The sequence below is a fragment of the Numida meleagris genome, chromosome 13 (assembly GCF_002078875.1).
Source record: "Numida meleagris isolate 19003 breed g44 Domestic line chromosome 13, NumMel1.0, whole genome shotgun sequence".
Lineage (NCBI taxonomy): Eukaryota > Metazoa > Chordata > Aves > Galliformes > Numididae > Numida > Numida meleagris.
In genome coordinates this window covers 8,996,322-9,024,265 of record NC_034421.1, presented here as the reverse complement: position 1 = coordinate 9,024,265, position 27,944 = coordinate 8,996,322, and the positions used below count along the sequence as shown (strand labels likewise).

Here is a 27,944-nt window from a genome sequence, read left to right as displayed (position 1 = left end):
TGTTGTAATGCTCAGACTAATGCATGAGCATCTTGGTATTTAACAAAACCTGGGATGTTTGTAAACAGATTTAATTTATTGGTATCACTTACTAATAAAATATTAGACCGTGATTTTCCATCATGTCTGTGTCAGTATATGGTTTTATTTTATTATAAGGAAACAGAAGGAGAAGCAAAATACATTAGAAATCCCAGATTAATCAAACTGCAGACAGGGTCCCATGTTGTCTTCCTAGTTGCTCTCTGCACCCAGGCGGCCATGCAAACGTATGTGTGAGTGTGCTGTGATGTCAGTGACTGTCTGCAATGCCACATGCCCCAAAGTAGGTCAGCTCCTGCCCCACACTCCTGAGGCCACAGCATTACTGTCTGTGCCGCCCACCGCAGGTTTCCTCTTTCATCCCGGAGAGCACTTGAAGCACAGAAACTGCCACAGCTGCTGTCAAGACTGCACAGTCCCTTTAAGATACCACATTCCACCATAGCTCACACAGCAGTCCTGGGGAGGAAAGGGAGAGAGCCCATCAGTGCCTGCAGCACTGCCCTGTGTTTCCAAACCACGGGGACTACACACTGCGAGGTGTGCCCCGCTGGGAACCGTGACTGGGCTTTGCAACCGCAAACGTGATCAGTTCATCCCTCCAGTGCACTAATGAGAGCCAGAGCTGCAGGTTATCTCAGCCCTGAAGCTTAAGACAGCAGACAGAGGGGAAAGGCTGAGAGCACAGGGAGGATACACAATGGGATGGCAGCAGGAAAACAAAGTTTTGGGGAGGAGGAGATGGGAGGGATGGTGCAGCAGCTTAGGACAGGCTGAGTAGAGGTGAGAACAAGAGGAACTGCGGCGTAACTGCAGCCTGAAGCTGTGAACAGACAGAAGGGAGCAGAAGAAGCAGGCAGGCAGCCCCTAGCTGGAGCCTTTTCAACAATCTTCTATGGCAAGGAAGGGTCAAACCTCAGAACTGTACTCAGGTATTCTGACTGTGTCTGCTACACTCACAGCTGTAAGCTCCACAGCAAAGGAGTTCAGTAAGTTGGGTTTCTTGTGGTTCTTTTTCTTATTTTTATTAAATCAATGACAAGTCTCATGAGTTCTAAGCTAACAGCTCCTTCTGCTCCTACCTTCCCACTTAGGTAATTTAACAGGAGCTTAAGTACTACTACAGCACTGATGCTGAGGAAATTAAAAGTGAAAAAAAGTATCAATAACTATCACTTTTTCTTAATTCTTGGGAGTTACAGCCAAACACTCTACAAAGAAATTAAGTGCAGAGGCTCAAAAGAGAGTTTTCATTCTGGATCTGCAGATGCAAAAATACACTCCCTGTAAGTCTCCTCTTTCGTGTGTAGAACAGGAGCACATGCAGATGGGGAAACAAGAGCCAACAAATGCTATTTCATTCAAAGTGGAATCAAATCTCTCATAGTTTAAAGAAGCCAGCAAATCCTCCTACTTCATTAAATCATACTTTCAATGTTTACTTCAGAAACAATGAAAGTTTCACATGCTTCTGTGACAAATATATTCAAGACAAAGTGACACAACACAAGGCTGACTGTGCAGTGACTTACATTTTATAAAAGCAGGACCTGTTTTGTTAGGGACAACTATTCTTCTTTCCCAGAAATAGTTTATTTGTTAAACATCAACACCACTGCAAACGAATGCCAGTGCATTATCTAGACATCCCCAGAGAGCTGCTATTTGAGCCTGACGAGCCTCCCAGCACAGGCAGGCCAAACCCAACGCTGCGTAGCAGGCAGAAACGTCTCAGCTTATTTTAATACTAAGACCAGGCTCCTTCAAGCAAGACCAGTTTGCTTACTATCACAGCAACAGATCTGTAATTTTTCAAGCAGGTTATTATTCTGCTTACAGATCCCGGTGTAATAAAGTACTTAAGCACTTGTCTCATTGAAGTGGGTGACAGTGAGCAAAGGCCCAGCAACAGTGATTAAAGCACCACATTAGCTGGTGGCTTTCTCCTTTGTCAATTATGGCCTGCGAGGTCCGTACTTCATACTTTAAACTTGTTTAGAAAGTAAATAGTTCATCTTCAAAGACAGAGATGAAAGGATTCAAACATTCACTATGAGATGCACTAAGTAGGACTCTGTGCTTGTTTTGGTTGGGGTTTTGCTCGCTACACTGCTTTCAGTACTATAGAACATAATGCATTTCCTTCTGAACATGTGGCACCTGTGTTCTTCAGCATGAAACAACAGCAGGCAGCTAAGTAAACTCAGAACGTTCCCCCTGCCTTAATGCTTAACTTCACATTATTTAAATATAACTCTGAAGTATGACATTTACTGTGCTCTTTTCCCTACTGGTCCAAGATGAAGAACAAAGATTTGCTGCAATAACACCAAATAACAGGGGTGTCAAAATCACTGCTCTTTGGAGGGAAGGAAGGTAGAATGAGATGAGTGTTGAAGAAAACAGGCTGAAAAACAAGCCCCACCTGCATTCCCACAGCGACTGTTCTAGCATCACGATCACTTGTCAACTCACAGCAATACACGATCCTTCCGTTAAACCAAAGCGTTAAAAATTCATGCATTAACTGGATCCAAACCCCAGCTGAGCAGACACTTACCTTTAACACTCTATCCACCTCCTGCTTGTTTAGTTCTTGACTCAGCTGATTCTGAATGACATTTCTGCGCACTCGATAATTTTTCGAAAAAATTTCAAGCAAAACTTGGCGATGCTTTAGAAGAAAAGTTATTAATACAAAAAGAATTATTTTTAGCTTTCTGTAGAACAAAACTACACGTGCATTAGTCTGTACAAAACATTCACTGAGCTGCATTAGAGTATTCTTGCTTCGTAACCCTGAAACTCCCATTTCAACCTGCTCTCATTAGGTCTCCCCCCATTATTTTAGGGCTCTGCAGGGATCTCTCCGTTCCTCAGGGGCAGATCTGCCCCGTCCTGTGACCCCGGGCACCTCCACAGGTACAAAACCATACTAAAGAAGGGGCTATGACATATTCCTCTCACACACTTCCCAGACAGCTCATGTGGTCTGCCCGAGCCAGGAGGTCGGATGCTGCTTATTCTCTAGAACAATGCTTGAGACTTTCCTATAAACATTTATTTAGGTCACGGACACAGCAGTTACATTCATTGTCCATCTACGTTTTGTTAGGCTGCCTTTCCTTCCACTTCATTTACTATGATACAAATAAAACTCAGGAGATGCTCACATATGCTGCAATCATTTCCTGTTCTAGATATAAACAGATACACCAGGTCCCATCATCATCATACAACCACTGGTTAACACTGCATTACCACTGCATTACCATTAGCAAAAAAAGAAAAATAATTTGACTGGATCCCAGCCTAAGACCTGCTTCGTAGAATCCTTTCTCTTCATACAATTACTATTATTTACACTCCACTGAGTCAGTCACCAACGTCTCAGTTTCTGTCCACACCACCTGGTCCTGATATGGTGATAATCACCCCATGGTCTGAGAGCTTCCTCTCAGCCTGAAGCTGGCTGGTATCAAAACCTGGAGCCTTCCTTACGGAAAGGTGAAAAAACTGCCTGCTGTACCACTTCCAGAAACACAGAGTGAAGCAATGCCAAATCCTCAGTAACAATGTATTTGGGACTGTCATTTATTTTTGTCTTTACCTGATCATAAACGTCACCGGCTTCCCAAAGTGCATAAACCTTTAGCTCATCTGGTGAAGCAGCAGTCTGTGGAGGAAACTGAGAACAAGAGGCTGTTAAAAATAACTATCTATTTAATGAGTTCTACTTAATGATTCTATGATACAGTATCCCCTGACACCTATTACTGAATCAAAATGTTGTGGCCACCTAATGAGAAGTGCTTCTCTCCCACCCCATGTTCAGGGAGGTGACTGTGCCGTGGCAGCCCTGTGCCTGCAACAGAAACACAAACCCCACCAAACCTGCTCTTCTGGGTGATCCTGCAGCACCCAGACCCCGAGTGAGGGGGTAAACATTGCCTGGGGAATAGGATGAGTGCTCTGGCAGCCCAATGTGTGCTTGGCATGCCCAACGGCATTTTAGTGATGCTTCTGGTCACACTGGAGTGATGGCCAGTGGTGCCATGGGCACATCAACAACTACGTCAGAGCTGCACGAGGGGACGCCGTGATGTTGAATGGGGACTTGGAGGGAGGACAACCACCACATGCCATGACAATCTCAGGGTGTGGACCATGGACAGTATCTCATGGCACGATGTACAGATAGTTCCTGCCAGCAGCTTGTGTCTCCAGACTTCCCAAAGGATAATTCAATTAAGCATGAAGTGCACTGCAGGGTTTTCTGGAGGTTTTTAAGTCTCCAGTGGCAAGTTTTAGACATTTGAGACATTTAGACAGACTCTAACCTAAATGTATTTGCTTTGCTAATCCCAAGCCAGTGTGACCGACAAGCACTGCACTTCCACTGCACGTGTGACCTCTGTTCGGAGCAGCCCACAGGACTCCTGGAGAGTGAACCACACACCTGCACATTTCAGGCTCCCAAACTGAAGAGGTTTTTGTCCCCACCAGAAGCCAAGCTAGAGGAACACCACTTGTTTTTTCTGAGACAGAGGCCTTGTGCCTCTGCATGCAGGAAGGAATATAACTGTTCCAAACTCCTACAAAAATAAAATGATGTCCATTTGCCTTAACGCTTTCCCTTGGAGCAATGACTAACAAGCAGTGCTGGATACAACCCCCTCCTGACGTGTGCCTTCCTATCTGTCACCAGCCATTCATTCCTTGCTAACCACCACCCTGCCAACCTCAATCAATCCTCCACACAAAGCCAACAGGCCAGCCTGACTGCTGCGGCTGCTCACTGCAGTACACCCCCCACCTTTCTTCCCAGCCTTCTGCACTACACCGAAGGACCGCACTGCAAAGGGATAGCTCAGCCCTTCCTCTCGGGCTGCCTCTGATCTCTTGGCAAAGGGAAGAGCTGTGTCCAGCAGGAGCTGCCTGCTGGGATCAGCAGCTCTGGTTCCACCTTGATGCAAACAGCTGGTATATAGCAGGGCTGCGCACTTGTTTTAGAGCCAGGGTTCAGGTTTGTTGGGCCGATGACACCCGATCTGCTCCTCCTCTCATGAGGACATGCCACAGTCAGAGGAACAGTCTCCTGTGCTTTCATTCAGCACAGATAACACCATACATGTCAGCCTCTCTCCTGACGAGCTGCAGCAGGACAGGCAATGCAGGGCCGCAGGAGCAGCGCCTGGGGGAGGCTGCTCAGCACAGACATGAGCACTAGCTGCTGCCTCGGCCACGTGCTGAGCACAGCTGCACTGCCAGCCCTCGGCGAGGGAACTGCTGCCCAGCCAACACAGTGTTATTTGGGAGAGCACACAGAGCCTCCCCGTTTCTGCCTCGCTCCACAAACTGCCAGGGCAGCCTGCTCGCTGCCGTCACTGCCTACAAAGCACAAGCAAAGCGCAGCACCCTGCAGGCAGCCCCTGTTTGCAGCTGGAGCGCCTTCTGAGGCCCCACGAGCACCATTTATCTGGTACCTCAGATGCAGCTGTTCAGCTTTATAAATAAATCCTACACTCCACCAGTTAAGGTTTCCACTGCTGTTTTCAGCAACACATTCTCTATAACAGAGCAATGTGAAAGCCAAGAGTGTCTTCGCCCCCCATAGAACATCACTTTAATTACCTCAGATCATTGATTTTTATCACCAAAGCAGTTTCAATTACAGAAAACTAATGAGTAACAACAGAATCAGGCAAAACATCCCTCCAGGCTCCCAAGGAGCTCAGGCAGCTTCAGTGGGTTCAAGAGAAATTGTCCAGGAGAAACAATGAAAGAGCGCAAAGCGTACGAGCTCATGCGAAAGGCACAGCCAGCCCACAGCACGAGGCAGAGGCCTGGGGGCTGACTTACATTCCTGACTGCAGTACAGGCTTATGCAGGCTGCTGCAGAAGATGTCAAATTCTGCAATAAGTTCTAGATCAGCAGAACCAAAACATACAGCAGTCTCCAGCAAACAAGTCCTAGACTCAATTAATATAGCAGCGATGACTTCAGCATGGCAAATGCGTATGCCCTATGCCACGGGCAATGAGAGTCTTTCCAGCACTAACAGACAGCTCCAGGCAAGCATCACCCGGGGACCTGGAAGCTGTCAGGAGAGAAAGCAGAAAGCATGACAAGCAGTGGCCACCCGTGTGGCATCTCATGTCTGCCACTCGGTTCCAGGTGCCACGGGACGTACTTTGCACACCACTGAACACGTTACTTCTGCCTCCTTGAAGCCCGGTGAAGGAACAAGGGTTGCTACACCTCCCATGCTCCAGGCTCTCTCCAGCCTGCCTGCTCTCTGCTCTCCCAAGCAGCTCATGTCTCTTCGCCTCTCTCACTAATGGCACCTGACTCCCAAGCTCCTGCTAGTTGCAAACCGATCAGCACTACCAGATGTCTTGTGAAATTATTTTCCTTAATAGGCTATTTCCCATGATGTCAAATTCCCTTTTCTTTCCTAAGCAATCTGCTGGCTCTGACTCACGCAATCACACATGTAATTTCCTTAAAGGCAAACAAAGACGCCCCTGAACAGTCCAAAAGGAAAAGGAGTGACCAACAGAACTCTGCAGATATGGTTTGCTGCTTCCCAGAGAGCTCTGCTGGGTGTGCCCCACCAGTTCCAGGCAGCAGCCATCATCTTTCTCCCAGCAGCATCCCTGCAAGGTGCTGTGCACCTCAAAGCAGGCTGATGGGGCTGCCCCAGCTTAAGTTACTGAAACGGGAGCAAGCAGGTACAATGAGTCCCTGCAGCCCAACAGCCCAGAGGTGGAAAAGGAGCCCCAGGGACAACTATAAGCACACCACAAGGGCAGAAAGCAGAGCACAGGGCCAGCCAGAAGCAGAAAGGCAGACAAGACTTCAACACCTTCAAGAGACCCAGCAATCAGAGTACAAGTGTTCCTCCAGTCCAGACCAGGGTACAAACATTTCACAGCTCAGATGTTTAACTGTTCCCCTACCTCCCCCCCAAAGTATGCCAAAAGGAAAAAAAAATAAATACTTACAGGCACCAAAATCTGTTTGCAGCCAATGTCTAACACCATGTCCTGTAACATTTTGTCTGAAATGCCACTGAACAATGTATGTCCTGGAGGCAGACTGGCTAAATGAAGGTTAAACAACCGTTTAAGCTCGCTCAAGGTGAGCACAAATTGTTTCTTAAATGTTGAGGACACAAATGCCTTCAGTTCTTGGGCTACCCGATCGCTGCAGCCTCCAGGCAAGTGGCCGTTTAAGGAGTCCGTGGAGTCCTCCTCTGCGTGGAGGCCGTTGACGATGCCGTTGTTCAGGCCCTCGTACACAGAGGTGTCCATGGGCTCCTCGTCACTCACAGGCTCCTCTTTAATGTGGATATTGGAAACATCCATCTTAGATGAAGTGTCGTTTGATTTCAGTTCTGCCTTTTGCTTCTGGAACTCATTCTCCAGCTGCCCATAGTTCTGCTTGACTTTTGCTTTCGCCATGTTGACTCTTTGCTCCCCAGAAACCAGCACTGGATGGCCTGGTAAGAAATGAAACGTAGCATAAAATCCCACCATCAACAGGACTCCAGTTCTGCAGAATGTTGCTTGAATGGCTCAGAGTGAAACAAAGCCAGGAAACAACATTGCTTGTGGAACCTTAGGCATAAGCCTGGTTTATTGGTTAGGTTTTACTTCCCTCCCCACTACTATAACTTAACATTAAAAAAAAAAAAAAAAGGAAAAAAAACAGTTAAGATAAGCATGTTGATAACTGTAAGCCAGATGCTTGTGGAAAGGTCTTCCAGTCAAGGAATCTGAAGCAAAGACAAAATGCATTTGTCCAACAGCTAGAGCTGTGCAGGGGGTGCACAGTACGGAAATCTTAAGACACTTCAAGTACTATTACTCAGTGCTGGGGAGAAAGGGGCAGAAGGGAATCCTTTCCCATGCAATCCTGCACCTCAACCCAAAGGCAAAAGAAAAGTATGCGCTGGCAAAAGAGAAACTCAGTCTCAATCCCATAGGAAGGAATGCTGCATGTAAGGCAAAAGCCCACACAGCACTCATGCTGTTACCTTTTCTACTGTTAGGCCCACTAATTCTCTCCAAATAACCCAGCACCTAATTCTTCCAAGCAGATCAAACACATGGTATTGAAATGGATTTATATGCACATTTGTCAGTTCTGCTTATACTCCTCACTGGCTCCAGTGTCTGGCAGTGAGCCAAATGCCTGGTTAAAACTCTCTGGAATCTCAGGTTTTCACAACCTTTTAGGATTATAGAACAGCTACTTTAATATTCTCCCTGACATCCATGGTGGAGAAGGATGTCAAAGATAAAACCTCACACCTCCTTACAGCCAGTCCCCCTCTCCCCCCGCAAATACATTCCTCATTAACTGTTTAGCCCTCAACCACACCACAGAGCCCACAGCAGATCAGGAGAAATAAAAAATCCCACCCTGATTCATTTGGAACTGAAAAGGGAATGACTCAACTTCATGCATGTCAGCCTGAGAACCAAATAAGAAGCACCTGTGCTCTGGCCCTGTCCTCAACAAAGGAGCTGCTTACACCATTACGCCACAGTAGCTGCCTTAAATGAGGAAGTAGTTAACATATCCAGCTGGTTTTACACTATCAAATAGAGTCCCCAGCACCAAGGAATCCTCCCATGCTCTGCTACAGTAAGCTTGTGTCATCACTAACATTACTGATGTTAGCAAAGACTGAGTTGTCTCAAATAATGCAGAAGAAATTACAAGAAAGGGTTAATATCAGACAGAACAAGACCAGTCCATACCACATTCAAAAACAGAGGGAAACAACAAAATATCACCCAGAAATACAGAGACAGAGATGCATGTGCTTCAAGATGATCCAAACAGTTCAACTTACCTGATTGTGTCTCTTGTTTCTTTGGTGTCAAGTGCTCCTTTACAAGATTATAGACTTTTTCTAATCTGAAATACAAAAACATACCAGTACTGTTTCTGTTATGTTTGCCTGCAGCCACACCAGCTTTAACTATTAGCCAGAACATTTAATTTCTAGAAAGCTGTCCTTGGGAAGCCAAAGAGAAGGAATGACTTGAACAATGCATTGACAGAATCCCTATCCAACCACATCTCTGAGAGGGGTAAGCCTTACAGGCAATAGACATCAAATTATCTGTCAGTGTCCACAGAAACTTTGCACTAGATCATCCTCCATTTTTAGCTTACTCCCCAAAATAAAGCAAGTCATTTACTTGGCCTGAATGCCCATCCACAGCATACGCTGCCTCTGAACTATATCTGGATGCTTCTTAACAAAGTCTTCATCATAAGGGAGCATGAACTCCCAACCTTTGTTTATTCTTGCCACAGACATGTGCTCTAGGAAGTCCTTCACATCTTCAGGGCAAAGCTAAAAGAAAAAGGAAAAATGATACAGAAGTCAATTTACATAGGGTATCTGCAGCCATGAAACAATGAGCACTGCTCCACACAGCAGGACGAGCAGGACTGATTTGGTGTACATGGGGCACTCCCACATGCCTAAGTCAGTCAGAGATATTTATCCTCTGCAACACCGGCGCCTTCACACAATGTTAAAGCTTCAGAGAGCAGTGATTAATCAGCTGAGAGTCAAATAGCTCATGACATGTTTTGTAAAGAAAAGGGAGTTTACTCACTGAGATGAAAAGACTGTTGTGTAGAGAAGCATGTCCTACAACTTCAATCTTAGTCTAGAGCTCCAGGTCAGACATGCTGCACCTACACATGCACAGCTTTTAAGCAGCACTGGATCTTAAATTCCAAAAGTAGCTACTCTGTACATCAACTGATTTGTGTTCTATCATTTCATTTCATTTCAAACAAATGTTTTTTTTTTCCTTCTGACAGAATACCCAGGTGCCTGACTTGTTTTAAAGCTTTTATTCAATACTGGTGGTTTTGGCAAATGCCACCAGAAGTGCTGGGCTTCTGTAACACACTCTGCAAAAGCAGAGTAGTGTGGATATGAGTTCTCATCTACTTTGGTGCGTTGTAAGCTTAATTCAAAGGATGTTCAGCTTTCCACCAAAACAAAGAGGGGACAAAGATGCATTCCAGTGGCACAGCTGCAAGGACAGTCACGTCCTGTGGAATTGTAATTGTGGGAGCTGCTCGAAATAATTCTGTAAAGAGTATCTATACCTGTTCCAAAGTGAAGGTATGCCTTGGTTAGCAACACTGCAAGTCAGCAGTAATGCAGACACCGTGAACCTGAAAGAAAAGGCTTGCAGCAGCACCTGTCACCAACCTGCAGACAATGCCCACAGTTAGCACCAACCTCTGTGTTAGGAAGAAGTCACTCACTTTTGTAACTGCTGCCACTTCCTTCCGTACAACCCAGCGGTCTTGTGTGAACTTCCACATCTAGGAAGGAAACAAAAGAGAAAACCCAGTTAACTATATTTAGGAGCTGCCTTAGCGAAGTCATAGAAATAACACTTTCCAATGACATTACCAGAAAAATGGAGACTCTACTCCTTTCAAGAACATGGAAGCAGGTGATGCTCACACAAGCAGTAGAAAAGCACGTTCTGGCCTATTCCTTGCTCAAATGGCTGTGCACAGTATAAAAAGCTTTGAGAGTTCATGGTTTGCCTTGGTGAACCTTTGACTAGAGAAGCTATAAAGAATCTCTCAAACCTTATTTAGCTTCCAAAAAAAAAAAAAAAACCTTCTACTGTGGTGATCCTGGAACTGCAGGAGTCACACCTCACGCTCAGCTTAAGCACACTTGTTCACCAGCCTAAAGAAACTCTGCTTTGACTTCTTTGAGTGCAGTGCCTGTGGAAGCTGCTGACTGTTGCATTTCTGCAGCTCACAGCCTCCTAGAAAGTGTCTGTTGCCTTTTTCAATGCACAGCACCACAGTCACTTACAGTCATGCCACGATGGCCACTCACTCATGTATTTGTCTCCAGTTAACAGAAAAGCCAGGTGCTCTGCTGAGCAGCTCCCAAGGCCTAACATACAGCGAGGCAGCTGCTGAGAGCAGCCTAACAGGGACATGAGGACTTCAGCAGAACTACCACTGTCTGAAAATAACCTTTGATTTCCTTTCATCTCCATTTAAATAGATTACAATCTCCCTTCAGATATGTTTACTAATAACATTGCAAAGAACTCAAATTCTCATTACTGTCAATTTCTCCTTGTGCTTCGACACCATCCATACATCCTTCTCTCTCACTCAGCTCCTTTCTTTCTACAAACTCACAAAATCACCACGCTCACCTTACAGCACAAGGCATTTCTGTTTTAAAGGACAAGATGCTGCTGCCTAAAGAAAACAGATCTGTCATCTCTCCTTGCACACAACTCTGAGGCAGTCATTTCTCATTAGGCACTTTATTCTCAACTAGAACTCTGAAATTATTAAGTAAGAATCTGAGAAAAAAAACAGCATCTTTGAGAAAAGACAGAAATTACTTCATCTCCATCAAAAGGACAGCAGAGAACAACTGAACATTAAAGTTGCTATTGGTCTTTTAGAGTATTTAAAATAAGGGTAAAATACCTTCTACTCTTCTTAAACGCTTTATCCTTACATTTTAATTGCTACGCATTAGCACTTAATTAACCAAGCATAATAATTTCTGGTCCCTAGAACTTTACACATGACGTGTCACCTAATCTGCTGTGTCCTAAAGACTAATGTCACCAGGTCACACCTGATTCCAGATCTCTATATGGCAGTGTCGCGGGCAGATATCAGGACACAATAAAAAAGTCAGTTTCAATCACCATCAGTTTTATCTTACACTAGTACTGCCATATCCTCAAGGTCTCTCGCACATTATGCCCCTGTTCAGAGCTAGATCTCATAAACAGACTTTACAAACAAGGGGAACACTCAGGTCTAACTGAAAAACATGGAAGCAATGCACTCGTTAATTTCTTTTCAATGAGGCAAAAGCCATAAACTGGATATGAACTTAGGAAGAACCCAGGAACTTAATTCTTTCCGTGGTTAGCAAAAATAAACACAAAACAGAAGTTGTTCCTCCTCGCTGTGGTTACATGCATGTTTACGAGACCTGTGTTCATTTCAACTTCCACACGCAGCTGCCGCCCACAGAAGGTGCTCAGGAACAAAGTCCTTTCACTGATTAGCAGCTCTGGGGAATAAAATCCTTTTTAAAGATCAACAGTGCATGCTCCGGGAGCACAAGGCTTAGCCACAGTGCCCTCCTGAGACCTTGCAGTCCTGAGCCCATGGAAATGTATCTGGAGAAACAAGCACTTCGTTATCCAGCCCTGGCTTCGCTGTAAGCCCCGCATTGTGCAGGCTATGTGATAGCGGCTCTACAAGTTTTGTTACAAAGGGATGAATTCCACCTACTGTTAATGACCAGCAATCTGAATTTATCAGACAGCCACAATGTCAATCCACACAAACACTCCCATGCCAGACTTTTAACACCACCATCAGGGTTACGGCGCAAATAATTCCTCTGGAGCAAACATCTTATTGCAGCAGTGGCGGACGTGAAACCAAGTTTTGCAATGCCACAGCTCCCAGGCAAACTTCAACAATATCTTCCTTTAGAAACAACAAACTCTTTTGTACTTACAACAAAGTCTCTCCCTCTACAAAGCACTTCTGCAGGGACTCCACTGTGTGGGCTGGAAGTGTCTTTTGGGTAGAGAACATCACTGTTAATTAAAAAGGAAAACAGATTAGTTACTTGGTTCTTCAATATACGGCATTGGTGAAAATTAACATAACAAACGTGTTCCCTGCTCAGCAGTTACATTACACCTTTATCCAAAGCATCGCTTTCATTAAAGGAACTAATATTAGTGTAATTACTCTGCTTCAATTACACTAGTACAAGAAGTGCTTACACCAGCAAAGCCCGGCCTGGTGACTAGTAGATGCGTGCAACACAGGTACAAGCTCTGCTTTGTTCTTGCAAAGCCTTTCCTCCCTTGCATCAGTGTAAACAAGACCAACACGATTCTAAGAAATGCTGAGACTAACGTTAGCCTTCAAGGTAGCATTTAGCCAAAACGCTGATCTATAGGAATGAGTTTTTGTTGTTGTTCTTTTTTCTTTTTAATTCCTTCCCAACGATCACAAAGAGAATAATGCTGTAAGATCTCATGCTCAAACCAATCAGGCTCAGGACTAGCACCACCCTGGTGTCCCAGTCTGCTTGCAAGACAACTCGATGGCATTCATTTCCACAGACTCCAAAAAGCCTTGAGGCAACCCAGGCTCACGGATCCTGATCCTACTCAGCCTACAGAATGGGTTGCCTCTTCATTAAAGCTCTGATGTGTGCAGGCACCGCTCTGTGCGCAACCATCCCGAACAGGCTACATCTACAGATGCACACAGACTCCTCAGTCAAACAGCAAAGAATCACACACAACACAAAAACACCCTGAGTGCCAAAACACTTCTGATTTGCACCCAGCTTCCTTCTGGAATGACTGGAGGGACAGCAAGGACTGAAGCGATTCACACAGCCAGCACAGGCCTGTATCACAACAGCTGAAGCATCCTGCTAACAGACGGGCCGGTAACTGGTGCCACACATCTTAGTGCAGAGAACTCCACACACTGTAATTCTTTGCATGCAATGCTCCACCCAGGTGAAAAAAAAAATCACACTGCTCTTCAGACTTAACTCCCAGGGGGATGCCTTATCCTATAAACAGGAGAACGACACAGCATCCATTTCATGCAGTACACTTGGTACCCCACACGTCATGCCATTTTATGACAGGTAAAACTAGGCTGTAGAAGGCAGGTAATGCTTTCAGCTGACAAGAGCAGCATCCATTGCTGAACTGCAAAGAGACTGCACAAAGATCTTTCTCTGACTGAATTTAGCTAAGAAATACTCTGGGTTGGGATGGTTTCATTTTATGCATTTATATTTGACATTAATATCCGAAAGGATTCAGGAATGTCCCCACACAAAAGAATACGAGTGAAGACAATGAATATCTGACAGCTCAAATGCAAATACAGATTACATCACGGCTCCACCATAATTCTAGCTGGGCTGGGTATGGCTGTGCAGGCATCTACCATCATCTGTTTGAATTTTTAATATCCTACAGCAGAACAAAGCACAGAATGTTAAATGAGCATTTCACAGCACTGTGAATTGAGAACACAGCTACACCGTGAAGATGACTGCATAAAATCCATTGTTCTAATTCTCTCCTTAGAGCAGAAAACCACATCTCAGCAACAAAGACAAGGCATACCTCTTCACCACCCAGTTTCCCTGCACCAGCATCGCCACCTGCTGTATGCAGCGGAGAACTGCCGTAGAGTCGGTCCCCGAGCCTAGCAAACTCATTAGATTTGCAAATGGCATCACCTTCACTGAAAGGCAAAAGAAACATCAGGTGAAGGGGTTTCTCAGTACGCAGAATACAGACTGTTAATTCTAGGATATTGCGATTCATGTTTATGTTGAAATTCCAGGCCACAGCTATATCTGAGGGGGAAAAAATTCAAACCCTAGATTTTAGTACTCACACTCAGTATCTGTTCAAAAAATACACGTTCATGTTGAAACAAAGTTAATTAACTTAACTGGCCTTAAATTAATGCATGGATTAAAAAAAAAAACCTACTCGTTTAGCAATATTTGGAAATGGAGACACCTGACAAGACAGCAAGCTCCTAAGGTTCTCAGGATTTGCTCTCATTAGGTGGTAACTGAAGAGAGAATATAACATACATTACTGAAAACTTTCAAGGGAAGAAAATGCCAAAGTGCAGCTTGTTGCATTAACCTTCCCCTTTTAAGTCATACTTGGACCCCACATTCCAGGAGATAACTGCAGAAATGAATGCATTCTGAACGTTATCATCAGATTATAAATTATTCTAAGAGTGAGTGGACTGCAAACACACAGAGCAGCTGTCAGCCCTGCCTACTGCTCTTCTCTTCCCCGAAGAGCACTCTCAGCCTTCTCAAGCAAATGCTCAGCTTCTGAATGCTTCACAGGATCAGAGATCCAGACGCTGTCTGGAAGTGATAGAACTGGTACTATTAGGAAAGGTATTTCATCTGAGACGATTAGAAGTCACAAATAAAGTGCAAATGGACTACAAACCATTCTTCATCAGGATCTTAATTTGATCAGCAAGGGGTAACGTTCTCAGCTGGGCCATAGAAAGCACATTGCTTGGAGCCACTGGTTTGTCACTGCAAATAAACAACAGCTTCATGAGTTACAGCTCATGAAAAAGCATCCAGACAATGTCAGTGTTGAACATTCTGTACACTTACTTCTCTTCCTCTACGCTTGGAGGCATCAGCATCATTAAATATTCACTACAAGAAAAGAAAACACATCCTTATAATGTTTGTCTTGAGATTTCCCAGGTTTAAGTACAGTTAGTTTTTGCTTAAAGCAATTCTACTTATTAGAATCTACAAAACAAACACCAGCCTGAAAAGAGAGCCCTCCCCTTTCCTTTCCCGTCTTCCCCCACAAGTTCAGTGCTAGTGAAAGCTACTGACATTCATCTGTTCAAAGAAAAAGTGTGAGACAGACGAGAGTCAGAATCCTAGCTCTTCTGTACACTCCTGTGTCCAAACAGAAGAACTGCAAGAGTGAATGCATTAAACATGGTGCTTTGACACAGCAGTAAGTGGGGCCACATGAAGTCCTGCAGTTAGGCCTGCAATAAGCAAAAAGTCAGCACTGCCAACATAACTGCCAGTGTATGTGAGGAAAGAATCAAATCCAAGAGACTTCTCAGAACACCTGGCACTGCTCCACTGAGATGTGAAACGTTACAAAAACACATCCACACCATGAAAGAGAGAGGCAGCCTGCCACCTTCCTACTACTTGGGCCATGGTTCTATCAGTTTACAGCAAAGCATTATTACTGTCTGCACCATGGGAAGATTCCTATACATGTCTGCAGTCAGCAAGAAACAAAACCAAACAAGTTTCAAGTAGTAGCAGATGTCCCTTAAAAATCACCAAAGTAAAGTTTTGTAAGAGTTTCTAACAACAGAAGTCATTGGTTTTAGAGTTTTCATTTATTTTAATCTGAAGGAGCTTTTGTTTTTCTTCTCCTTTACAGTATCTGCAGTCTCAATAATGCTGGGTTGTAATAACACACACAAGGCTACAATCTCAAATGGAAGCAACTGCTTTTTATCTCAGAGCACAAGGAAACACAGAAAGCAATTGAAGACCATTTTGTCTCTATTTTTTATGCAATTCAACTTCAACCATGGATAGCAGTATCAGTATCAAAGATAAGATTTTACAAGAATATACCTGCTTATTACTCGAAAAACAATCCCAAGAAATTATTGTACCTTCTCTAGAAAACCATCAAACGTTTACCTGGGAGATTTTATTAATTCTGTATTCTCAGCGAGGCTGTGACCTTGGCTGAATAAATACTGGCGCTCGTGTTCTGAACGGCTATCCTGGAGATATGGAGAAAAGCACAAGTCACTGCCACATTCTGAAAGCAAAATTTCAGATAGACTCCTTATTCCAAACTGACTGCTCTGTCCTTACAGCGCTATTCAAGCACTCCATCCCCCTGACTGATGCTCTACTGTTGCACATCACATCTGACTGATGCAGATGTGATGTGCAAACATTTCAGTTGATATGACACTTAACTGACTGGCTTCCCTTGCTGTTTTACAAAGCTAAGACCTGAGCGATTCTTGGACTTAGACACCCCCTGCTTTAAATTTGTCCAGTTCTCAATTTTAAACCATTTCCAGTACGGAGACCCCAAAGCGCTATCCGATGGCCGAGGCACACAGCACTGCAGGGTCACTTCAAGCCTACAGATCAACTTTTCTTCACTGTCTTCTGATGATTCTGATTCCCACGTACCCAGATTTAACTTGACTGAGCCATCAGGCCCCACGCTTACCTTCAAGCCATAATAATGTAGATGAACCCAGTGCTCTTCCGCTTGTCTCTTCTGCAGGAATTCATAGGACTGAACACGTCTTTGACGAGCTTGTTCAGTCTCAGGGCGGGAGAACCGGACCTAGAAGATTTGGGCATCATTAAATACACTCGAAAGAAAACACCTCCATTACCTCTCTGGCACAATGAGAACAGAAGCTAGGGGTCCCAGCTCAAATTAATCAACCCTTACTGTCAGTGCTATCTTTACTCTTGTGCAACAACTGCAAATCCTTCCTTGCTTCCCCTCCCAAGCCCAAGGTCACCAGAACCAGATGAGGTTTCCTGTACATTTATTTGGGTGTGAATTGTCATGCTTTCTTGTAAACTGTTGCCTGAACTATCACAAAAAGGAAATCTGGACATACAGTAATTTGTTTAACGTCATCTTCAGCTTCATCCTGGGATGAATCACCACCTGCCAAAAAACATAACAGGATAAAACCAGCACTGCAATAAAACAACCAGAGCCAATCTGTAACTGTTTGGAGGCCTACTCTGGAAGAAGGCAGAACTAGGAACTAGAGCTTGCTAAACTATGCAGCATATGACAGTACCACACTACTCCTGTAATAGGAGAAACTGCTCCCATGAACTTTGCACTGCTGCTTTTCAGTGGCTGTGGTGGCACTTTCTGCTGCTGCCCTTTGACACTACCCGCTGTCTCCTATCTCACTGCCAGTCCTCTACACCTTGTCCACAAAAATCTTGATGCAACTACACTAACAATAAGATCAGAGAGAAAATCTGGTTTATAATGGTTTGGAAATGGTTTATAATCAGTTCGTTGTTATATTAAACATCTTTGAATAAAATTATAGAGAGAACTTGTATCCCACCTCTCAAAAGGAAACACAACTCATGCAGCACTTACCTTCATTCGCAGCTTCTCTTTCGCGGTGTTTTGCATCAGCTTTGTCCAAGTAGGTGAAACTTGGCCTCAGCTGAAGAATTCCGTGCAGTGGAGTCAAGTGAAGTTCACCTAAAAAGGAGAATTGATATTGGTTAAAAGTATTATTTTCCAGTGCACAGAGACAGCACTTTCATCATCTCGCTACCTCTGCAATGGCACAGCTTCCAGAGAACACAAGTATTTCATACAGTAAAAAGGGATTAAGTGATTCAACCAGTGCATGGAATTTCAAAGGAGTATGAAAAATCAAGACCTATTCCTGTTACCTTCTTTTTTAATGTTGGAGCCAGATCTTACAGAGAGCCCCATTTTGGCTCAGATCTGACCTATCTTACAGGACACTACTAGTAAAACAGACATCACCTGTAGGCAATCTACAACGATCCTCAAATCAAAACTCTGCAGTGACAGTAGGAAACAAGAGAGGGGCAGGAAGTGTTGAACAGGCAAATAAAACAGCCATCTCTAGACAGAGATAATAACACAATGTAAGTAAGAAACATAAATTTTTATGGCAAATGTATGTTTCAGGCCATCGTGGACTATTAAGATCTTGGCGGCACCTACAAACCTACAGCGCCCTGCTACATTATTAAAAACTTTGCTGGAGCTCCTCAAGGACTCCAGGGACACCCATAAGGAAAGCTTTCACTTTATTTAGAAAAGCATCAATTAAACAATAGCCTATGGTATTGAAAACACAGAACAAACAGCTCTTATTTAACCCAGAAATTCACATGTTTCACTGATGTGAGGGGTAACAAAACAAAGTCACCTTTTCTATAAACAGCAGCTGCATAGCGGGAAACATTACTCGCAGCTTGCGAAGAGCAGAAAGTTTGTTTGTCCATCAGCTTCCTGCAAACAGAGAAAGCTGTAAGATTATATTCTACAGGCAATGTGGCATACAGATGTTAAAAGGCCTGAAATCGCCAATTCCCAAAATGGTTGATCAGCAAATGCTTTAAATACTGAGGCTAGTTTTGTTTAACATTTTAATTGACAATATGGATGAGAGCATTGAGTGCACTCTCACTAAGTTTGCACGCAACATCAAGTAAGGCAAGACTGTTGATCTGCTTGAGGTCAGGAAGGCTCCGCTGAGGGACCTAGATCGATGGGCCAGGCCCAATCACATGACATTAACTAAGGGTAAGTGCTGGGTCATTAACAACCCACGCAGGGGTACGGGCTTGGGGCAGAGTGGCTGGAAAGCTGCCCCACTGAGAAGGACCTGAGCGTGCTGTGCTTGTCAGCAGCCAGCTACCATGAGCCAGAAGCGTACCCAGGTGGCCAAGAAGGCTAATGGCATCCTAGTCTGCATCAGAAATAGTGTGGCCAGCAGGACTGGAAAGTGATTGATCCCTTGCACACAGCACTGGTGAGGGCACACCTTGAGCACTGCATTCAGTTTTGGACCCCTCATTACAGGAAGGAGATTGACTTGACTTGACTGAGTGTGTGCAGAGAAGAGCAATAAAGCTGGGGAGAGACTACAAAACAAGATTAGGAGGAATGACTGACGGAATTGGGGTTGTTTAGTCTGGAGAAAAGAAGGCTGAGGGGAGACCTCATCGCTCTCTACAACTGCCTGAAAGGAGGCTGCAGTGAGGAGGTGTCGGTCTCTTTCCTCAGGTGGCAAGTGACAGGACACAAGGAAACAGTCTCAAGTTGGGCCAGAGAGGTTTAGATTGGATATCAGGAAGAATTTCTTCACAGAGAGGGTGGCGAAGCATTGGAATGGACTGCAGAGGGAAGTGGAAGAGTCCTCATTCCTGGAGGTATTTAAGAGATGTGTGGATGGACACGGTCCTGGTGGACATACATGTATCTCTGCCTACCACAGAAACAAATGAAAGCAAACAGGACACCTACGAGGAATAGGTACTTGTTTCATCTGTACAAGTGCCATCCACATTGAGAGCAATCTGTTCTCCTTTGCTGCGACAGTAGTTTGGATTCAAAGTGTCAATGGCCATTTCCAGTTCAACCTAAATAATGAGAAAGGCAGATAATTATCATGGCAGAGCCCCAAATGAATCAATGAAACTTCATATATTACAGCCATCACCTTTTTTCCCCCTTCATCTTCCTTATAAACTGAACTAGTGACCAGTCCCTGGTTGTGATGGTAGATTTCTAAGTCTGCACAGGGCTTAAAAACATAAACATCTGCTAATTCAAATAAAAAAAATCCTTAACACAACATACACCCTAACTCCAAAGTTCACATAAGCACTCTCCTCAACTATTTCCCAGAAAAAAATCCTGGTATCACAGACCTATTTGTGTTTTTTTTGTTGTTTTTTTTTTTTAACATGAGGCATTTTTAAATCACAGCTACAGGTCTGGTACACATCTGCAGGCAAGTGCAATCATTCTGGCTTTGGTTGCACTTTCGCTACCTACACCACCCCACCACTTTCAAAAAGGACCGTTGAGGGTTCATAGCAAGGCAAGAGAAGAATCAAGACACACAAGGACTGAAAGACAAAGCATGCTTTCAAACCTCAACCCTCTTCTAAACATTGCGAAAGCCTTTTAAATCAATCTTGTACAGACTGAATAATAGTAGCCAGACTTTCCTGAATGATTCTTGTTTTACAGTGTTTTTTTTTTCCATTGTGACTTTAATTCCTTTCTTAATAAAGCATTCTTCTTTTAAGCTCTCCTGTAGAGTTACAATGAAAGACTCCCTATCCCCCCAGGCACAGAGATCTGGTCCCACAAACAGCTCAGCAGCACAGTGTAATGGTCTGAAGCACATCCCAGACAGCACAAAACAACTTTCACAGCCTGGACTCAAATGATGACCAACCTTTTGCTGCTTTGGTTTTATCTTTGCTGATAAATGCGTAACATCATCGTACGTCATGGAAGCTGGACGAATTGGATACTGGAAAACACATCAATTTCATAAGAATTCTTAATTTAAAGACCAAAGAACTTCACAGAAATTAATTTTATCTTGTCCTGCCTCCTCACATGTAAAGCCACTTTCCAGATGGTTACAAGACCTCAGTAAATGACTTTTCTAATCTCGTGAGTCATCAGATTTTGGAGCATGCTCTAGAAAGCTTTCCCCTCAGTCCTCTGCTCCTGGAACTACACTCTTCTCCATTTCCTGCCTCCAACACATCACTCTGTGCTACAGGACAGGAAAACAGTACTACACATTAGTCCAGCAGAAAAAGGAAGTGATAGAAGCCATGAAAACCCATTCACTGATATTACCTCTCTAGAGGTTTATTCATCTAAAACTAAAATACATGTGGGTTTCCACCAGTATTGTTAGCCTACAGGACATAGTCCACGTGATCCTCTGTTCTGAACTATTTGGGAATGCTGAGAGGACAGTGTGGTGCCCAGATGAAGTCTTCCAGCCAGGCAGCAGCCTGCTCAGAGCTGCCATTGTCCCGAACACCCACAGCAACCCCCTCACGAAGCAGTGCTCATACTTGAAACAGAGACACAAAGCTTCACAGCTGGTACCAGCATGTCTGGCTGCCTCCAGCTGCTCTCTGCAGCACGTGCTGGGCAGAAGGCCTGGACAAGAGGCTATGCCAGTGAGCACCACCGGCTTATAACGAATATTTCATCCATCAGCCTCAAAAGACTTCCCCTTTTGCAGATGGGAAAAAGCGAACCACAAAGATAAAATGATGAGAGAAATTCAGTGAACGGAATGGGAAACAGACCTTCAAATTCCCAACATACTTCCACCTTTAATCACTCATCAGTTTTATCTCTATGACATAAGAGGTCTCTTCTGATGACTCAGACACTAATTATGAATTTTGATGGCGTTGTCTTAAATAGGACCAGTCCTAAATAAATGTTTGCTCAGTAATGGTGACAGAAATCAGTGATGGCAGAAAACAGCCAAGAGACTGCAGGTTTATCCAAACTACAATAAAGATATTATCTACTAAAATAACTTCTTGAAGGTGGTTACAGGGAGTGATTTAATGACAAGTCAATGCCATAAACAATCACTCCTCTCTTACAAACAATTTAATACTAAATGTTTCAACTGAGACCCATACAGGTTTGCCTGTGCCCTGTAAGAGGTAAATAAAGTTATTGCTCTTCCAATTTATTTTAAACGAATTTTCACTAAATAAAAGCTAACTGGAATACCTGAAACAGATACAACTTCTCCAGCAGACTTCTGGCCAGGAACACATCAATCTAAAAAGCAACACAGACAACTTTCATCAGATAACAATTACGATAGATGCAGCCTCAGACCTAAGTACAATCCCTGGAGCTCAAATACTGTCAATTTTTGCTTTTAATTATGAACTGTATATAAAGCTCACTCATGACTCTTGGTAAAGGTCTCCTCTCTGCTGATTTTGACTTCTAATTCAGCAGCTGGCCTCTTGGAGAAGAAAAAACAGAAAAACTATGATGAGGCAGGAGATAGTGCTGCGTATTTTTGTCTCTGAAACGAAACCAGAATTTTTTTGTCTGTGGGGCTGAAGTGAATCTATTACCACAATCTGAGAAAGAAGAGGATGTTCTCTCTTTGGCAGCATGACTGGAAGATAACTTCCTTGCTCGTATTTTGTCATGAAAACTTTCTAAGCTGGACAAAACACATCCACATGCCAAATCTGATTTAATACGAGCATTTTACCACTGACATCTAAAATCCACAGATGTGTCGTGAATATCACAAGCAGACATTTCCATTTTAGGTACCTTTTGAGACACTTCTGTTAAACCCTCACAAGCTTGTCCTTGTTCATATCTCTGGTGCATGAATTCATACATGGGATACTGGGCTACTGCTTGGGACGTAACAAATCTTTAAGGAAGTCCAGAATTGGAGTACAACTGCATGTTTTTAGCAAAAGACATGAAACCGTTTTAGCTTCATGTGTAACAAATACGAATTCATCAAAATTATAATTGGAACAATGGAACAGAACTTGAATAACACAAAAAAACCCACACAGAATCACTGCTGTCACAAAGCACTTTTACCTCTTGTATAATTGGATCATCTTCTTCATTTGCCATGCTAGGATACAAAAAGTTTTTCCTTCACTTATTCCTTGGCACAATCTGAAAGAAAACAGATACGTCATATGAGTCACTACAGCTGTGCCACGTACAACATGGAGCCTTGAGTATTTGTTCAAGTACACTACTTTCCTTACAGTGGCAATCCGCTCACTGTGTGTTGTGAAGGAGTGTATGTGTTGGCACAACACGGTCCCTCACACCTCACCATCTCTACCAACTGCCACCAACTCCAAAAACAAACAAGAGTCTCAAAGGTAATTAAGTTCCTGTAACTTTGATGAAAGCCAGCATAAGAGAGAGCACTAAACCAGAGTCCTGCAGAGGGAAGGACAGGCCTTCAGTACTTGCATGAAGCATATCCTTCCTACCCTGTGTGACTACTGCACCCCGGCAGCAGCTGGCTCTGCAGCCAGCATGCCCAAGCTCCAAAATAGTCTCAGCACTTGTCACCGTCACTAAGGATGGTGCCATGTAGCTCACCAGCTTCCCTTCCTTCCCAAAAAAATTTCCTCGAAAGTAGAAATGGAGAAAACTTCCAGCTTAAGAGCTGGGGGAAGCAAAAAGCCTGTGTTAGCCCTGTGCTCAGGACCAGAGAGCATTTACACCTGCAGCATGCTGGCCCTGCCTCCAGCTATGTAACGTACGGCAGCCTTGGCTCCTGGCTGCGCACAGACCTACTGCTCTTCTGTCTTCCAAAATGGCAGCTCTAAGACACACTCCCCAGCTTCTGTCAGACCTTTCAAAACAACGAGAACAACTGAGCTTGCTTCAACAGATCTTACTCTCACCTCTGACATACACTCGCCTCTTTGCTGGGCCTCCTACAGAGAGGAAGGGGCAGCAAGTGACAGAGGTTTGTGAGAGGCAGAAGCATCCACGCTACAACTCTAACTGTGCTGATTTTTTTCAAGTACACAATTCACTACTTAACCATCCCAGTATATTTCAACACAAGTATGAGTTTCTCAAATCATCACGTTAATATACAGTTAATCAAGAAACGTGTCACTGAAACTCAAACACCACTGGGTACTCTGTAGCTCCCAGAAGCACACCCATGGCCCCGTTCTCCTCAAGCAGTGAGATGTGTTGGCTCCAGCTCTGTGCTCCCCGCTGTACCTCCCAGGTGCTCAGTACAGCAAGCTGACAGCTTGCCACAAAATGGAGCCTTCATTCAGAACAGAGCCGGCACTGGGAGCACACTCAGCAGGTGTGCACATGGCAGACCCCAGAGGTGGAAGCCATGAGCCTGAGCCCTCCGTCCTCACCCCACACGGGGATGGGGAACTTGCTCCTGCTGACAGCCCAAGGGCCGGCTGCATGCTCACCTGCTCCTTCTCTCCTGAGGAGGTTATTTCACTTTTCCGAACAGAAATTCAGATTTCCTGGGCCAAGGTGAGAAAGAGAAACCCAACCCGAAGGACCTGGTTTCTCATCCCTCATCCAACGCTGTTCTCCTTATTTTACGTAAGATCTCCTTAGGAATCCAGCTCAGTACTTATAGAAAATGTCAGATCACAAAGATTACAATTTTTCTTGATCATTTAAGGGTAAAGAATGACTGCAGGTGCTTTCATTGGAGTACCAGAAAGACAGGTCTACAACAGGAAGCAGCGTGTCCCAAAAAACTCACAATATTCATGCAAGGAATCCTCTATTCAGAATGAAGTTTCCACTGAAGACATGCAGACATAACTCTGCATCTGCAGAGTGCATGTATGTATGGCACATATAGAAATGAGCCCCACAGGAATGGAAGAATGGAAGTAAGCACTAGGAGATATCAAGCATGGCCACCAGAGCATTTGTTCCATGTTTTCTTTTGGCAAAATTTCTTTCTTCATAGAGGGACTTTCCTGCGCTAGTGCAAGTTATTAGAATGAGTCACTAAACCTCTGCACACCGCAGAAGGGCAGGAGATACAGATCTTCTCAGCATGACCAAGGCTGGGCTGCTGTAACCACCCACCCACTGCCCTTAGCATCATCAATTGAGAATCAATCAGGAAAAATACTGTGGTCAAAGAAGTGTAAAACTGCAAGGGAATAACTGAATCTTTCCTCTCAGGTTGAGCCTCGAATGGCGTTTGGGCACCACTACAGCACAAGTGAACACGGCTGTGAGCAAGACAAGTGCATGCAACTCTGCGTGAGGCCTGCACAACCGGCCCAGCACCGACACCTGCGTGTGTCTGCCTGTAACGGACCCCAAACGCCAACACCGACACTTGGAACGTTCCCTGTACCTCACGACGCGGTGCCAGCGTGCAGCCAGGAGCCGCCGCTCCCTGCCCCGATGCCCTCCGGCCCGACCCCTCCCAGGGCTGTCCCCAGCAGCGCCAGGCTGCCTCGTGGCGTTCTGCGAAGCACAGCTGAAAAGGAGCCCAAGCACGCTCCAAACGTTCGCGGTAACAGCGGTGCTGACCCAATTCTGCGCTGTTTTCTCCGCGCCGTGCCCGGCTGAAGCTTTGCACAGTCATCCGGAGGTCCCCGCGCACCGCGTGAGGCGATGCCGCCGGAGCTCCCGCCGGGGCTGAGGAGATGAGGCGCTAAGCGCGGCCGCCTCTTCCGTCCCTCGCATCACGCCGGGCCGCCCCGCGCCGTGCGGGAACCCCGCCACGCAGGAGCACCGGAGGCCTCCTGTGCCGGGAGAGCCGCGCCTGGCAGGCGGGAGGCGCGGGGCCGCCGGGCAGCCTCGGCACAATGCTGAGGAGCCGAGGCGCCGGGCCCGGGCCGGACCCCCGCCCGTTCCCTCAGAGCCCGCCCGGCGGCTCCTGTCAGCGCCCCGCCGCCCCTCACCTGCTCCGCGCGCCCACCGCCCCCCGCGGCAGGCAGAGTGCCACAGCCCAGGCCGCGCCCCCTCCAGCCCCCGCCGTACCCCGCTCCCGCGCAGCCCCGAAAGCGGCAAGAGGGGCACCGCAGCCTCTCACCTGGCGGAGGGGCCGCGCAGACAGCGGGGCCGCCGGACCCCGGTGGCGGTGCGCGGCGGGCGGCGCTCAGGCGGCGGCCATGTCGGTGTCACTGCGGCCGGCACGTGGGGCCGCGGCCCTCCTCCTACCCACAATGCTCTCCCGGCGCGGCGGTGCGAGGCCGCCAGGGGGCGCTGCGACAACGGCGGAGCGGAAGACAAAAAACAATGGCTGGCAGCGGTGGGATTCGAACCCACGCCCCCGAAGAGACTGGAGCCTTAATCCAGCGCCTTAGACCGCTCGGCCACGCTACCGTGATGCGAATGGTCCTTCGGCACCCTCTTTCCCTACGCACCGCCGCGCTGGCACTAAGCTGCCCTGTGTTCGTCTTGGGGCCGAGGCCGCGCTGCAGTAACTGCCACGTGGGCGCCTGCGGGAGCTGCGTCCGCATGTCCGGCAAAGCGTAACACGCATTTCAGTTCTCTGTGGCAAAGCTAAAACTCGGTTGAAGAGTCAGAAAACAGACTTCATGTTAACTTCGCTGTTTTTCTTCCCACTTGCTTGTGGCAGCGCGGGGACTGCAAGTTGCTCTGTGAGCGCAGCGGTGCAGCTCCTGCGCAGGGCAGGGACATGCAGGGCCGGGTGGGCGCTGGCAGCAACCGTCCCCATCAGCCCCGGTACCCCGCTCCCAGAGCCAAAGGGTCATCACGTTTGAGAACAACTGCGCCTTCTCTAGGGTTAAAGGCTGCCGAGCCCTGCTGAAGCCCAACTCTGTGTTACAGCAGCCCACACAAGCAGGGCAGTGAGAGTGCTGCTGCCTCCTGCAGCCACAGCCCATCAGCTGCTCCTGGAGCACCTGTCCCCATGTCCCCACTTGTCCCCACTGCCAGGCCTGACCCTGCCCCGAGCCTGCAGCTATGCTCAGCGCAGCACCGAGGTCCCTTCCCCAAGGCCTAGCAGCACAGGCATGGAGTTGTGCACGGGATCCTCGCCACCACTGCAAGGTGATAACGACAGGACTTTTTCCAAATTAAAGTTTCCGGAAGACTCAGGCCACCTGCCTCATTACATTGCTTTGCATTACATCGACTCAGGAGTTGGGCAAGGAGAGCAAGGTCCCACCCCTTGAGTTAATGATGCCCAAATCAAGGACCTCACCCCGTGGTGTTCAGGTCCCCAAGGGCAGACCTCTGTGCTTACCCTGCAACCAGCCTGACTCAGCGCTGCAATCCAGCCCAGGGCCAGAGCCAAATCCTCCCTTCTACAATGCAGGTGGGAAGTCCCGATTCAGCTCCCCTACACTACGTGTGTCTCGGCTGCCATGCTGCTCTCAGAAGGGAATGAAGTCTGTAGGGAGAAGAGTGAGATCCACGTCAGTCCCACTGACCATGACTGGGTAACAGTTGGTGTCCTCATAGCACGCTGGCTGTCTCCATGAGTTCTGACTGATGCGCCTTCCACCACCTCTGTGTCAGTTGCCCAACACTAGTCTTGCTGGGCCAAAATTCGCATTTTCCATCTCAGTAAGAACGGAGTGAAGAAGCCCCCCAGGGCTTTGTTGTTCCGCTCTTTCAAGGTATCCTGGAAAACAATTTCATATTGTATAACCTATTGTAGCCACATAGTTTAAGCCTTTCCCATTGAAGCAATACAAAGGCAAAAAAGCAAAAAGGCAAAAGCAATACAAAGACTCCAGTTTTAACAGCTTAAAAGGGTCCTGTGAGTTTATTCTTGAAGAGAAAGGGGAACAAACCATACTCAGGATGACAGTACATCATAAGATACTGCACCTGTCACAAAAAACTCTCCCTCCTCATATCATCCAGGCCAAATATTTCCATTCTTTTCTCAAGACTGAGGCATACGGATGGGTCTGCAGCAAAGGAGCACTTCAGTGCTTACATCTGATCGTGCGTTAGTTACAGACACTGCAGAGTAACCGAGCACAAAGAGAACAGCACATCACCCTTCTGCCTTTCTTGAAGAAAACACAGATTTCCTTGTTACAACATCTGGTGACACCCTCCCAGCTATTTCTGACCACTGGAAGTGCATGAAAGCAGGGACTGAATAGGGAAAACAACACACAATTTCTGGAAGTTTGTGAGAGAAAGAA

At 45.9% G+C, this 27,944-nt stretch overlaps 1 protein-coding gene and 1 non-coding gene across 3 annotated transcripts; both read right to left on the bottom strand.

The window, feature by feature from the left end:
* POLR3E (RNA polymerase III subunit E) lies at positions 126 to 25,992 on the bottom strand. Of its 2 annotated transcripts, XM_021412077.1 has the most exons (21): positions 25,850 to 25,992; positions 22,879 to 22,959; positions 22,027 to 22,077; positions 20,705 to 20,782; positions 19,762 to 19,877; positions 18,662 to 18,744; positions 17,848 to 17,955; positions 17,342 to 17,391; positions 16,936 to 17,055; positions 16,386 to 16,471; positions 15,309 to 15,353; positions 15,133 to 15,224; positions 14,272 to 14,392; positions 12,621 to 12,702; positions 10,355 to 10,414; positions 9,262 to 9,419; positions 8,910 to 8,974; positions 7,051 to 7,547; positions 3,653 to 3,730; positions 2,603 to 2,716; positions 126 to 501 (listed from the first exon to the last, which is right to left on the bottom strand). In XM_021412077.1, exons 2-21 carry the CDS (start codon positions 22,912 to 22,914, stop codon positions 445 to 447), a joined length of 2,097 nt encoding a protein of 698 aa, XP_021267752.1. In that variant the 5' UTR covers positions 22,915 to 22,959; positions 25,850 to 25,992; the 3' UTR covers positions 126 to 444. The 2 variants fall into 2 exon arrangements, with proteins under 2 accessions (XP_021267752.1, XP_021267753.1); XM_021412078.1 differs by lacking the exon at positions 126 to 501 and having other exon boundaries at positions 3,653 to 3,744.
* Positions 26,061 to 26,142, bottom strand: TRNAL-AAG. Its single transcript has one exon. It is a non-coding gene; the product is annotated as a tRNA-Leu (tRNA).

What these genes read in the sequence shown, in the direction of transcription:
- POLR3E (XM_021412077.1), bottom strand. Translation starts at nt 22,914, where the DNA reads ATGGCAAATGAAGAAGATGATCCAATTATACAAGAG. An exon ending in ATGATCCAATTATACAAGAG is followed by an intron (nt 22,078 to 22,878) that starts GTAAAAGTGCTT and finishes GTTGCTTTTTAG; the next exon opens with ATTGATGTGTTCCTGGCCAG. An exon ending in TAAGATCCTGATGAAGAATG is followed by an intron (nt 14,393 to 15,132) that starts GTTTGTAGTCCA and finishes TTTGCCTTTCAG; the next exon opens with TGAAGGTGATGCCATTTGCA.